Source organism: Sebastes umbrosus, chromosome 9, assembly GCF_015220745.1.
Source record: "Sebastes umbrosus isolate fSebUmb1 chromosome 9, fSebUmb1.pri, whole genome shotgun sequence".
NCBI lineage: Eukaryota > Metazoa > Chordata > Actinopteri > Perciformes > Sebastidae > Sebastes > Sebastes umbrosus.
Genome location: NC_051277.1, coordinates 6,073,721 through 6,087,290, shown reverse-complemented (window position 1 = coordinate 6,087,290; position 13,570 = coordinate 6,073,721). Strand labels below are relative to the sequence as shown.

The 13,570-nt window shown below is 38.0% G+C and overlaps 2 protein-coding genes across 2 annotated transcripts; both read right to left on the bottom strand.

The window, feature by feature from the left end:
• Positions 1 to 160: 160 nt before the first annotated feature.
• Positions 161 to 2,081, bottom strand: timm8a (translocase of inner mitochondrial membrane 8 homolog A (yeast)). The gene is made up of 2 exons (XM_037779764.1): positions 1,852 to 2,081; positions 161 to 803 (listed from the first exon to the last, which is right to left on the bottom strand). The coding sequence occupies exons 1-2, from the start codon at positions 1,960 to 1,962 to the stop codon at positions 642 to 644; spliced, it is 273 nt and encodes a 90-aa protein (XP_037635692.1). The 5' UTR covers positions 1,963 to 2,081; the 3' UTR covers positions 161 to 641.
• Positions 2,082 to 3,336: 1,255 nt separating this feature from the next.
• Positions 3,337 to 13,383, bottom strand: btk (Bruton agammaglobulinemia tyrosine kinase). The gene is given in 18 exon segments (XM_037779748.1): positions 3,337 to 3,821; positions 3,952 to 4,109; positions 4,248 to 4,366; positions 5,707 to 5,771; positions 5,923 to 6,142; positions 6,327 to 6,498; positions 7,739 to 7,810; positions 8,026 to 8,153; positions 8,456 to 8,535; positions 8,645 to 8,699; positions 8,837 to 8,899; positions 9,689 to 9,876; positions 9,959 to 10,023; positions 10,110 to 10,235; positions 10,415 to 10,496; positions 13,035 to 13,139; positions 13,229 to 13,264; positions 13,266 to 13,383. Coding segments are annotated over 18 exon segments (1,911 nt in total). The 5' UTR covers positions 13,371 to 13,383; the 3' UTR covers positions 3,337 to 3,749.
• Positions 13,384 to 13,570: the final 187 nt, after the last annotated feature.

Here is a 13,570-nt window from a genome sequence, read left to right as displayed (position 1 = left end):
ATTCAAATAGTGATTTGGAGGTCGAACACCATGACAACAGTCGAAGCATTCGGGTCAGCCCTAGATGTAACTGAACTTGTTTTTGTGTGTTTGACAATGCTGATTAAAAAAACATTACTACAACATTACTTGATTACACTTTATCCAAAAGAGACAGACATTATTTGGCATGATTTATTGCATATGTACAGACCAGAACCTCACGCCTCTTCGGGTCAACAACACATGGTTAGTTCTCTTTAGATTACAGCAGAGTCTGCCGGTGAAGTCCTTGTGGCTGTCAAAAAACATCTGGCTATAGCTGAATGTCCCAGATGTGTCCCTCTTTCTGCAGTCTCTCACACTTAAACCCACTAGTAGTTACAGCACTGGATATTAACAAGGTCAGTTTCACAGTTTGACAAACAAAAAGGTTTTGCAACACTCATATCCCTGCTAAGTGGAGGACAAATAAGACTTCTGCATCCACACATCGTGTTAATCTGAGGCACTTGGTATCAAAAGTAACACTTAATGTTGCTCCTTTTTTTCCAGTTGAACGGTTCTTGATTACAGACAGCTGTGTCAGGACATAACGACCTCGTCCTGGAGCAGAGAGCCGTGTGCATGTGTCTTCGTCAGTCCTTTCAGTGACAGTGTTTTCATTCCGACATGGTCTCAGAGAAGGAGCCCTTGCTCCTCTGAGTCTGGTCCAGTCTGTTTAGGATGAACTGGCTGGTGTCAATAAACCGCTCCACGCAGTTAACGAAGCACACGTCTGTCCTGGAGTCCATCTTTGGCCCGGGTTTATCCATACATTTCTCCTGGAGACAGAGACAAGAGCAATTCAGAACGAAGTGCAACGGATGATACAAGGTATGTTGCACATAGTACATCACATTTAGCACAATGGGTGTCACACAATCAGGGAAATAAAATTAGCACCTGCCAAATAACAGGGTAAATGTTGGCTGTGGCAGGTGAAAATTTCAGGTCACTTCCACCATGGCAGACAGGTTTTTCTTATATTAAGAAATATTATTTTTAAAAAGCAATTCTAAAGCCTAAATTGAATATATGGTAACACTTCATTTTTCAGGTCTGCTATTTCTAAATAGCTGGTAATTTATTTAAATACATTTCCAGGAAAAGAATACAAAGTTAATTGTTTTGCTTTATTTCCATGTCTGCTGGTAAAAAGATAATAATTAGCAAATAACTTTTTTGAAATTTCTTTTAAAAAAATCTCCTCATCACTTAGTTTGGAAAAATATGATTTTGTATAATTTTGGTGAATTTATAATGGGAAAAATATTCAATAACTTCACTTTTATAAAGTGTAATGCCATCAAAATGTCTTACTTAGTTCAATAAGTATAATCAGGAAGAGACCATTGATTTGTGAAGTGATTTTGATGGTACTACACTGCATAATACTGAAGTTATTGAATATTTTTCTCATTAAAAATTCACTAAAATTATGCAAAAGGATATATGTCAAAACTAAATGTTGCAGTACAGCCATGAGGAGATCATTGATGTGTGAAGTAAGTTTGATGGTACTACACTGCATAATACTGAAGTTATTGGATATTTTACCATTACAAATTCACAAAAATTATGCAAAATCATATTTGTCAAAACTAAGTGTTGCCCTAAAAGGCTTCCGTAGGGAAAGCTAACGTTAGTGTTACATGACATAGGAGGACATATGGAGTGGTTTAATGTACACATTTGGGCATTATTATTTGACCACAGCAAATAAAACAAGTATCCCCAACTTCTTATGTCACTATATGACAAGCTAGCTATCGATTCTAGCTTCAGATAAGTATGCAAACAGCTGCTCTGCTAGCTTAAAGCTGCTCTTACCCAGCAAACCTCTGTCATCTGATGCACCAGCTGCTGAAATCTCTGCTTCTGAGACTCGATTTCGATGAAGTGCTGAAGCTGAGGGTCCGCTGTCGCTCCCTGGCCGTTCATATTTTGCTAAAAAGCGGTGGAAAGAGCAATATTGTTCCAGTTATGAACGCCTGATGGCTCTGTTGCTGACCTTCACGTGTATGAATGGACGACGGGAAACAGGAAGTGGGTCAACCAATCACAGAGCGCGTTCTTCTGACAACGTGCGTCGTCATACATACGTCATACGTTTTCAGTCAACAGCCACATTAAATTAATTATTATTATATTAATTTGTGCAATATCTTTAATGTTTTCAAGTGAAATTATTGTCATTCTCTCGCGTGGTCTTTTTTAATTTTATCTACTTATATATTTATTTTTATTGTGTGTTTTTTTTAATTTTTATGTTTGTTTTGTTTCATTTCTGTTGTCCTTTTATGTTTGTCACAGCTCTTTGTTTATGTTTTCGCAATGCTCTTTTGTATGTAAAGTTTTTGATGTTTTCTGCTGTAACTATGTATACTGTCATTTTGAAATAAAAAAAAATAAATAAAAAATGACAAAAGTTAAAGAGTGACATACTGTAGATGTAAATTGTTCCTTCTGCGAATCACATCCTGAAATTTGATCTCATTTATTCTGGTCCTGTAAATTTACATATGAGCTGTGGAAAGATGTGAACAGGTTTATACTTGACAACAGTTTCTCTGATTTTGCATTTTTATTATAGAAATTATAGAAATATTATTTTTGGTTTGCTATTACAGTAACAAAGACAGTAAAACATTTTCCTTATTAATCTAATTTTAATTATCACCAAATTCCACATTCACAAATGTAAATTTGCCTAATTTCTTTGTATTTTTGAAGGAAACGGAAGAATATGTGTCAACGATTTCGTCCTCACAAAACAAAAAAAGCTACGAAAACAATGAATGTATGCAATATCTTCAATAAGTGAATTTATTGTCATACTCGCATGTTTTTCTTTTTTCTTTATTTTATTTTGGATTCGTTTGGTTCTGCTTTTTACATATGTTATGTTTATTTTTTTGTTATGCTTCATCTGTATGGGATTCTAATGTTTCCGTCTGTTACTTTGTATACTGACCGTTTGAAATAAAACTATTAATATATATAGATATGAATTAATTAATATATACATTGATATATATATATATAATTAATTTATACATATTAATATATATATATATATATAATCAATTTATATATATATATATTAATTTATATATTATTAATATATATAATATATATATGTATAAGTGTATATATATATATATATATATTACTTAAACAAATAAAGCTAATAACGTCTTGCGCAAAAGTATTATTGTTACATTACAAACAGTTCATATTTGATCAAAATGGGAGAACAACAGGTCTATCAGATGTTTTTTTCACATTTTGATGTCTTTTTCATTTCACATGATGTTTGAGTCATTTCAATGCCCAGCATACTTGGCTTTTATTTTGTGCAATAGATATGTTTTGACAAAGCTTGTTTTCACATGCAGAGGTTTCTACACATTTCACAATGATTCCACAGGATACAATAAAGACAGATAACCTTCAATACAATATACACATTTTAAACGCTATAGCCTATAGGACTGTACTTCTAGTAATGCAATAGAAAGGATATTCTAATCAATGAGTTATAGTGGCATTCATATTACACATATTCACATTACAGAGGAAACTCAGTGTGGCTGTGCAGTGCCATGTTCAATCTGTAGGCTGTTTAATGATTTATGTTATCTTTCCAGGAGACAGACGGGAGACGCTGCTCTGTGAGGATCAGAGTGAACTGTTTGTGTTGTGGCGTGCTGTGATTATTTTGACGTCTACTGGAGCTCGTACAGCAAATCCTGAACAGTCACCTTCAGCTCCTGGAAGTTGGGTCTCTCATCTGCTTTCTGAAAAATAAACAAAGAGAAGCTGTGAGGTTGGTGTTATATATATATATATATATATATATATATTTGTATTTGTTTACTATCATCATTCTCTACAACTTTTACACAACTCAATACAAAATCCACTTACATCATACCAGCAACTAGTCATAATGCCATAGACCCTGTCGTTGGCCAGCTGGGGGCGGTAGAGGCGAAGGCCTCTGGACACCTGTTCCACTATTTCCGTGTTGCTAAGGCGCTCATACGGAAGTCGCCCCAAAGTGTACACCTCCCACAGAAGAACCCCTGCATATTTATAGAAATAGTTAATGTGGTTAAATACAGATGACATTTCATAGCTTGTGAAGACATTTAAACATTGATTACACTTATAACTGACCAAATATGCAGTTGAAAAACACAGTGTGCAGTGTGTTCACTCACCATATGCCCATATGTCTGACTTGCTGCTGAATTTGCAGTAGAGGAGGACCTCAGGAGGCGACCAGCGAACAGGAAACTTGGAACCTGCTGAGCTTGTGTACTCATCATCTAAGACATACCTGAGTGCAGTGGTGGAAGAAGTTTTCAGATTCTTTACTTTAAATGTAGAAGTACGAATACCACAATTTAAAAATACTCCATACATGTAGAAATTTTACATATGAAAAAAAGTAAAAGCACAGAAGGATTGTCAACTATATGTACTTAAAGGTCCCATGTTGTGAAAAAAAGTGAGCTTTTCATGTCTTTTATATTATAAAGCAGGTTTAAGTGCTGTATAAATACTGTTAAACTATCAAAACGCTCAATATACGGAGAAATACACACATCCCGTATTCAGAAATTGTACGTTTGAAAAAAAACGTCAGGATTTCTGTCCATTTGTGATGTCACAAATATAAAAAATTTTGGCCATTACACGGTTTTAAACGTAAACGTTCTAAATGTGTCCCAGTTTTATTTCCTGTTGCAGTATATGTTAATGACATCGGCAGACAGGAAGTAAACATGGACTCAAACTGTTGCCTAGCAACGCAATTCTGTTGCAATATCGTTGAAATGCACTAAAACGGAGCGTTTTAGATGGAGGGTGAATACAGGAATATTCAGGCAGACAGTATGAGGAAAATAAGGAGGTTTTTTAACATTACAGTACGCAAACATGTTCTATTAGAAACACAAAATACAAGTATGAACCTGAAAATTAACACGATATGTGACCTTTAAAGTACCAAGAGTGAAAGTACTCATTGTGAAAAGCATTTTACTGTTGTAGTTGGTTGAAATAGAGCTAATTTGAACTACTTTATATATCTTTTTATTTAAGTTGATATTATCTTTGTATGTAAGATCTTAATATACAAAGTAACTACTTACTAAAGTTGTAATATAAATGTAGTGGAGTCAAATTATAAACTAGCATAAAATAGAAATACTCGAATAAAGTACCTAAGAATTCTACTTAAATACAGTACTTGTGTAGCCTAAATGTACTGTTACTTTCTACTAGGGCTGCAACCAATGATTTTTTTCATTGTTGATTAATCTGTTGATTATTTTCTAGATTAAACGATTAGTTGTTTGGTCTATAAAATGTTAGAGAATGGTGAAAAACGTCGAAGGGTGTTTCCCAAAAGTCAAGAGGAAGTCCTCAAATTTCTTGTTTTGTCCACAACTAAAATATATTCAGTTTACTGTCATAGAGGAGTAAAAAAAAAACAGGAAATATTCACATTTAAGAAGCTGGAATCAGAGAATTTTTACTTTTCTTTCTTAAAAAAAATACTCAATCGATTAATTATTGAAGCCCTGCTTTCTTCCACTGACCTGAGGACAGAGTCAGAGATTTTAGTTACTTTATTAGGCACCACTATGTGCCTCTGTGTGTCCTATTCATTACCTTGACAGTCCAAAGTCAGTCACTTTGACGGTGCCATTCCCATCGACTAAACAGTTCCTGGCAGCCTGAGGACAAAACAAACAACCCTCTTGATTAAAGTGTAATCATTAAACATTTACCGTTATCTTCAAATACCTAATCCCAGTACATCTCAACATAGAATGATACAGTGATCTAGAAATTGTACATCCTACAGTAGATGTATATGTCTCTCACCAGGTCTCTGTGGATGTACTGCTGTGCCTCCAGATAGGCCATGCCCTCGGAGACGTCTTTACACATCTCTAGGAGCTGGACGGCCGTCGGGTGCTGCTTCAGGCCCTCCCTGAGGTACGTCAGCAGGCAGCCATTAGACAGGAACTCAGTCACTATATAAATGGGTCTTTGTTTGGTGCACACGCCGTACAGCTGGACCAGGTTTTCCTGGCGAAGCTTCCTGGTTTGAGCAAAAGGAAGTTAAGGATTATATGTTGGGGTTTTTCTCACAGAAGTTATATAAACTGCACTTCCCAGTGTGACGCATAAGTTTTATGAGTCTCACGAACAAAATCATCACTATTATTTCAACTGCCAGTCAATTCAAGTGTCAGCTCAGTCCAAATGCTTTTAGTGTTGCTTACATCATGATTTTGGCTTCTTCTATGAAATCATCTTCAGACATGGAGCCCTCTCTGATCATCTTAATGGCAACGTCATGCTGGCCCTGCCACTTTCCGTACTTCACCAATCCAAACTGGCCAGTGCCCAGCTCCCTGAGGAAGGTGAGGTCAAGGGGATCGATCTCCCACATACCTGGAGCAAACAAGACAGAATGGAGAAGCTCTTTTATACATGCATAAATTTGGGGAAATCCACTTTTTTGCTTTCTTGCCGAGAGTTAGATGACAAGACCACTATCATGTCTATATGAAGTTATGGCCAGTAGCTTCTTATTTAAGGTTCAACAGTAACAAAATCTGCCTATGAGCACCTCTAAGCATACTAATTAACACATTAGGGTTGTGCAATTTATCAATATTATATTGATATCGTGATATAAGATATTGTCTTAGATTTTGGATATCGTTATATAGTAATATGGCATAATTGCTGTCTTTTCCTGGTTTTAAAGGCTGCATTACTGATGGTTATTTATCAAAAATGTCATTATGTAAAAATGTTGTGATATTTGATATTTTTTATCCATATCGCAAATCCCTACATTACATTAAAGGGACATACAGTATGCTCATTTTCAGGTTCATACTTGTATTTTGGGTTTCCACTAGAACATGTTTACATGCTTTAATGTTTAAAAAAACCTTAGTTTTCCTCATACTGTCTGCTTGAATATACCTGTATTTACCTTCTGTCTTAAACGCTCCGTTTTAGTACATTTCAATGGAATTGCAACAGAATTGCGTTGCTAGGCAACAGTTTGGGTCCATGTTTACTTCCTATCAGCTGATGTCATTCAAATACACTGCAACAGGAAATAAACTGAGACACATTTAGTATGTTTATGTTTAAAACTGTGAAATGTGTCTAAATATTGTAGATTTGTGACATCACAAATGGACAGAAATCCTAACGGCTTGTTTCAAACGCACAATTTCTAAATACGGGCTGTGTTTTTACTGGAGGTTTTGTGGCTTTCTGAAGTCTGCGCTGGTTGCCTGGCAACTTCATGGTGACAACAAGTTTCCAGGAGGTTACTGCTCCTGGCCAGGAAATAGTCCCGAACATAACCTCCCATAAAACCACGTGTGTTTGTTTTTTTGTATGGATTAAACAAACGAGATACAACGTGAAACTCAAACTATTCCTTTCACAATAAAGGGACTCATTACTTTAACAAATGGTGCTGTCAACAAATGCTCGTGCCCTCAACCGCCACTAAGAAATGATCATTATCTTAATACATGCAGCGTCAGTGGTTTATAAATTGCACACACACATACATTTCTAAACCATCACCAGATGTTAATCACCAGATATTATGATTAACAAGCGAACATATTAATAATGCATTTTGATATAGTCATACGCTTACCATAGCCAAGCCCTGCTGTTGATGGAGGCCGTGCCCGGTTAGATACGATGTATTTCAGCCTGCTAACCATACCTAGTGAGGGAGATAAGTTCAGCTGTAATGTCGATTTTTTTGATATCCTGTTTGTGTCTATATTTTGTTTCCTTCCCCTCTGTTGAGTCATTTCCCCTTTTTTCCCTGCAGTGACAACTATACAGTATCTTCATTGTATATTATTGTATGAACATCAAATCATTTAAAACAGAAGAATATATATATATATATTCACAGCTAGCTACTGTATCAACCTGCTGCATTGTGCTGGTGGTAATTGATGAGCTCTGGGATGGTGCTGAAATTATGCTTCTCTGCCAGGTAAACCTGGCCCTGTGAGGTGGTGCAGATGTTATAATGTCTGCAGCTCCCACCAGCGTCCCTGTGGAGAGAAGAGTAACTTTAGTCGCAGGTTTTCATCGACACAGGAACCTGCTATCATTTATCATGTATGCATGAGCAGGTAATATCTTCTCAGCCTTATCCACAACAGTCCTACTGAGCCCTGCCATGAAAAAGTTCTGCAGACAGATTAGTCCATGTTTTGCATGAATTATTTACATCTCTCCCTGTGTGGCCCACTGTTTCCGCTTTCGTTACAAACAGTTCTTCTTTTGATACGTTCACACATGACTGGAGCCAGTGGATAGAGTACTGCAGCAGTGTTTAACTTGGCTTACTCACCCGCCAGTCTTACTGAACAAAGACACGGTGTATTTCCCGGCCTTGCTTGAGTCCCGTACCAGGAAGCCTCCGTCTTTGTTCTGGGAAGCAACACACAAGCGTATATATAAGTTTAAACTTCAAATTTAGTCCAGCTTAGTTCATATCAACTTAGTTCCTATAATAATGTGTATCAGTCATTGAGTTTACCTCAGTCTTTAACAGTTTTTCTGACTGGCTGCGGTTCGTATTCTTGCAATACCAGCTGTGAAAATAAACATGAATATATTTTTCCTGAATGCTTTTTTTAAAATCAAAAATACATTCATGTACAGACAAGTGACTTAACATACAAATGATAAATTAACAATTTAGGGACCGTACAATAGTGCCCGTACTCACTCAAATCTATCTAGCCCATTTTTGGCTTCCACGACATAATTACAAGGTATATATCCTTCATTCCTGCAAAAGAAAACAGCAAAAACTCATAAACACTCGTACAGTAGCATCTCATACACAAATTCTTGCTCCTAAAACTCTATATGCAAATTGAATTCATTCAAATTACAGTATTTTAATATCTTTTTATTGATCATATTATAATGTGTTCCTATTTTCTTATTTGTATGTGGTAAATTCATTTAGTCAAATACAGTAAAAACGCATCTATAAAGATACAGTAAACATATTCTGCATGTCCACTCGTAGTCTCCTGCTCTTCATGTACTTGTTTTAATTTATTTAATCTGTGCGCATCAAAGTCCTCAATGAATATTTCCCTCTTTTGCAAGCATGTAGTTTGGACACCACTTCTTCCACTGTAAAAAATGAATAGTTTTTTGTGCCATTGTTTCCCGACAGCAATCAATAAATCAAATGCTCTGACAAAAAAAAAGGAGAAATCTGGTATGTGTGGCTGTCGCAGGACTGTAATAAACCCGTCCAATCATTTCATTTGGCCCAAATGTAATGATTGGACGGGCTACCTGTCTGCCTGATCACGTTCATTATGATATGTTGATGTTCATAATGGTAATAGTGGGGGAGTGGCTTTGGAGGGAGGTCTGACCGGACGGACTGTCAGTGTCGCCGACTTGGCGACATTCTCGTTAGATTTGGTGACTTTTGGAGCTAGTGCTGCTAGCTACTTTCATTGGAAAAGAGTGAAAAGAAATCTAATGTACTCTTGTTAGTTTCCCAAGACCTGCCTTTAAATAATCGCTTAGGCCTCTTGCGTTGATTTCTCCTCACCCATATTTGTCTCTGGCTTTCCACCAGTTCTGATCAGGCATCTCCAGGATGGTGTACTCTTCATCCTTCGTCAGCTCCAGGTGTTGGTCGCTAATGGCTGTGTAGCTATACTCTGCTATGACAGTCATGCCTACAGATTGGGAGGGCGCCTCAGGAGGCTGTGGAGGTAAAGGCCGAACACACTTCTCCTGGAAACACAGATTAGTGGATGTATTATTATAAACAACTGTCTGTAATCAGTGAATATTACTGGAAAGGAACTGTGCGTACCTCTGTTGGGGTAGGAGGAAGAGGTTTCCTGGACCCCCTTCGCCGAGATGCTTTAGATGTAAAGCCTATTAATGACATCATTTAATACAGGGATGAAATAATTTAGTCATCGGATAAAGTTTAGTTCCCAATTTCAAAATCCCGTTCTCACCGTTCTTACTATCCAGCACCTTGCAGCCCATAGCTTGTTTAACTTCCTGCTTGCAGCACAGCCACGTCCCGTCCGCCCAGAAACAAGGATGGTACTTCTGCATGAGGTCCTTGTTGAAGCGCACCACTATGCACAAGCATGGACACACACAGGGCATTTACATTAAATCAACATTCCCATTTGCATATGCACACAGCTCTTCTGGTGTGCATGGTGATGTTGAGATACGGTCTATTATTGCACGTAGATGCTGTGACTGATGAGACACATAAACACCATTTGTAAATTTCTATGTACATACTAACTTTCTTTCAGCTTCTTTATCCACTGAGCCCGAACATCCTCGTTCTTTGCAAAGATGTACAGCGGCCCCTCATCATAAATGATCTGTGGGAAAAAAAAGAAAATATCCATCAGCTGTTTTTTGTCAAAGTTGTTTATCATTTCAAGTCATTGGGTGATTTTATATTTATTAAGTTACTAGCTCAGTAAATACATGTGACACCAGAATATACTGCGATAAGTGTGGCAAAAGTTAAATTATACAAATGCCAGTGTGTGATCACATTGAAGACAGGAACTCTTAAATACTGTTACTTTTATGACTATGGCAGCCAGACACCTTGTCATGTGAGTTAACACCTGCGCTCTCACTGAAAGCCCCCAGTTCATCTGAGTGTGAGAGACGGTTTCACTTCTTAAGAATGCACTTTCACATTATTAACTGTTGGAGGATTGGACAGTTTTTGTCTGCCAGGAAGAAAACTTTGTCTGGTGTTTCAGGCCTCTCCTGTTCTGCTTCTTGCAGCTTCTACATAGTTTTTGACTGTAGTAGGTTTGAAACAGGGGTGTCACAATATACCGCTATTGAGGATAACCGTGATATTTAAAAATGCAATATTGATATCTAGCTTGTCGGGAAGGAGGCTAAATAACGCTCCAAACTTACACTAAATATTTGGCGAGGAAAAACTGTCATGGCCATTTACAAAGGGGTCCCTTGACCTCTGACCTCAAGATATGTGAATGAAAATGGGTTCTATGGGTACCCACGAGTCTCCCCTTTACAGACATGCCCACTTTATGATAATCACATGCAGTTTGGGGCAAGTCATAGTCAAGTCAGCACACTGACACACTGACAGCTGTTGTATACAGTTTTTGCTACAGACTTTCTCCACCTCCATACACTTGTATTTTGAGTGTAATTCATTTGCCAAAACGCACAATAAAAAAAGTTAAAGATGAATTTGACGGATAGCATTAGTATTATTTTTTTGAATTTTCTCTATATATCGCGATAATATCGTTGTCGTGAATTCTTTTGGCCACAATAATCGTATGATAATGGTATTATCGCAATATAGAAAATTAAAAATTATAAACTGGAAAAACAAAGTTCGGAAACTTGTGTTTGGTGGATTATTTCTCTGTTGTTACAATGCCAATTGACATTGTATTTTACATCGTTGGAAAGCCTGTTTATTTACCTTCGCAATGATGTCCAACTTGTAAGGATCATGCATTTGTGGGATGAGCAGCACAGCTGATTATGTGGGTAGCGCCCAAGAAAAATTAGAAAATAGTTTGCCAAAATGCTCTGCCAATGGTAAACAGTGTATTCTCTTGTTGGTGTTGACTCTTGTTTTGAGTTGTTTGGTGGATTGGATGATTGAACTCTCTATCAGTAACAAGGAACAAACAAGACATATTGGCTATTTTACACTTTATTCATTTAATACACCGTCAGGAGCCTCAGTAGCGGTGGAAGGTCCATACGCAGCCACAACAGCCTGGCACCTCCTCCTCATGCTGGTCACCAACCTGGTCACACGTTGCTGTGGGATGGCGTTCCATTCCTCAACCAGGATTGGTTGCAGGTCAGCCAGCGAGGTTGTGTTGGTCACTCTAACACGTACAGCACGCCCAAGCTGATCCTACAAGTGTTGAATTGGGTTGAGTTCTGGACTCTTGGCAGGCTGTTCCATTCTTTCTACTCCCACATTGTGGAGGTAGTCTGTGATAACCCTGGCTCTGTGGGGCAAGCGTTGTTTCTTGGAAGATGTAGTTAGGTGCCAGATTGTGGAGATATGGGATCGCCACTGGCTGCAGAATCTCATCCCGATATCTCCCTGCATTGAGATGGCCTTCAATGATGACAAGCCTTGTTTTGCCAGTGAGGGAGATGCCGCCCCACACCATGACACTGCCCCCACCAAAAGCTGTTACTCCATCGGTGCAACAATCAGCATAGCGTTCTCCACGTCGTCTCTATACTTTGACCCTGCCATCCAACTTTCTCAGACAGAACCTGGACTCATCACTGAACATTACATTCCCCCACATGTTCAGGTTCCATTGTCTGTGTTGTCGACACCAGCGCAAACGAGCCTGACGGTGAAGGGCAGTCATTGCAGGCTTCCTAGTAGCCTTATGAGAATACACTGTTTACCATTGGCAGAGCATTTTGGCAAATTTTTCTTGGGCGCTACCCACATAATCAGCTGTGCTGCTCATCCCACAAATGCATGATCCTTACAAGTTGGACATCATTGTGAAGGTAAATAAACAGGCTTTCCAACCATGTAAAATACAATGCCAATTAGCATTGTAACAACAGAGAAATAATCGACCAAACACAAGTTTCTGAACTTTTTTTTCCCAGTTTATTAATAATGCTATGAGTGACTGATACTGGGATATAGAAAAGTGTTACTAACACTTTCTCTCAATCTCCAAAATGAACATCAGCAAAGGAGTGAAAGCAAAAACTTGGTAGTAGTCCTGATATTAGGCCAGTGAGAATGTAAAGGGGCTGTAATATCACACATTGTCGCAGCTTTGTCTGTACCTTTCATGATTGTCATGAGGTGGTTTCTGAAGAGTTCATCTCTGTTAAAGAAGTAAATAGTCAAAAATGTCTACCTGGAAAGCGTACATGCGCTCTGGCGGGGAATTTGGCTCTGCCTGGACCGTCTCTACACACTTGATCTTCTCGAGGTCAACTGATCCCCTCAAACCTTTTCGCTTCTGCTTAACAGATGAGGAAACAGTCAGGTAACTAACAGACTAAAGTAGCTGTATTTCGTTGAAGTTTTTCTGTAGTTCCATATACGTACCCCTTTGTCAGCATCAAAATCATAGTAGGCTATTTTTTTCCGGGGTGAGAATAAACAATCTCTCCTTGTAGTTCAAAGGGGAGGTCTTCTTCTTCTGCTGAGATCGTTTGATGAAGAGGTCTTCTAGTATGCTTTCTGACATGGTTCAGTCAGGATTAATCTACATGGGAACAAGGAATAATTAATACTTTGTAGAGCATAATAACAGCATAACATCCGGGTGTTATCTTTGTGGCAGAACAAAACTGAACAGCACTTTTGCACCTCGACTCAGCAGTAATCGCTTTACTGAGAGCTGTGACTTGTAGCACTATAAGACAGCCTTTTGGGTTTTTATTCAGT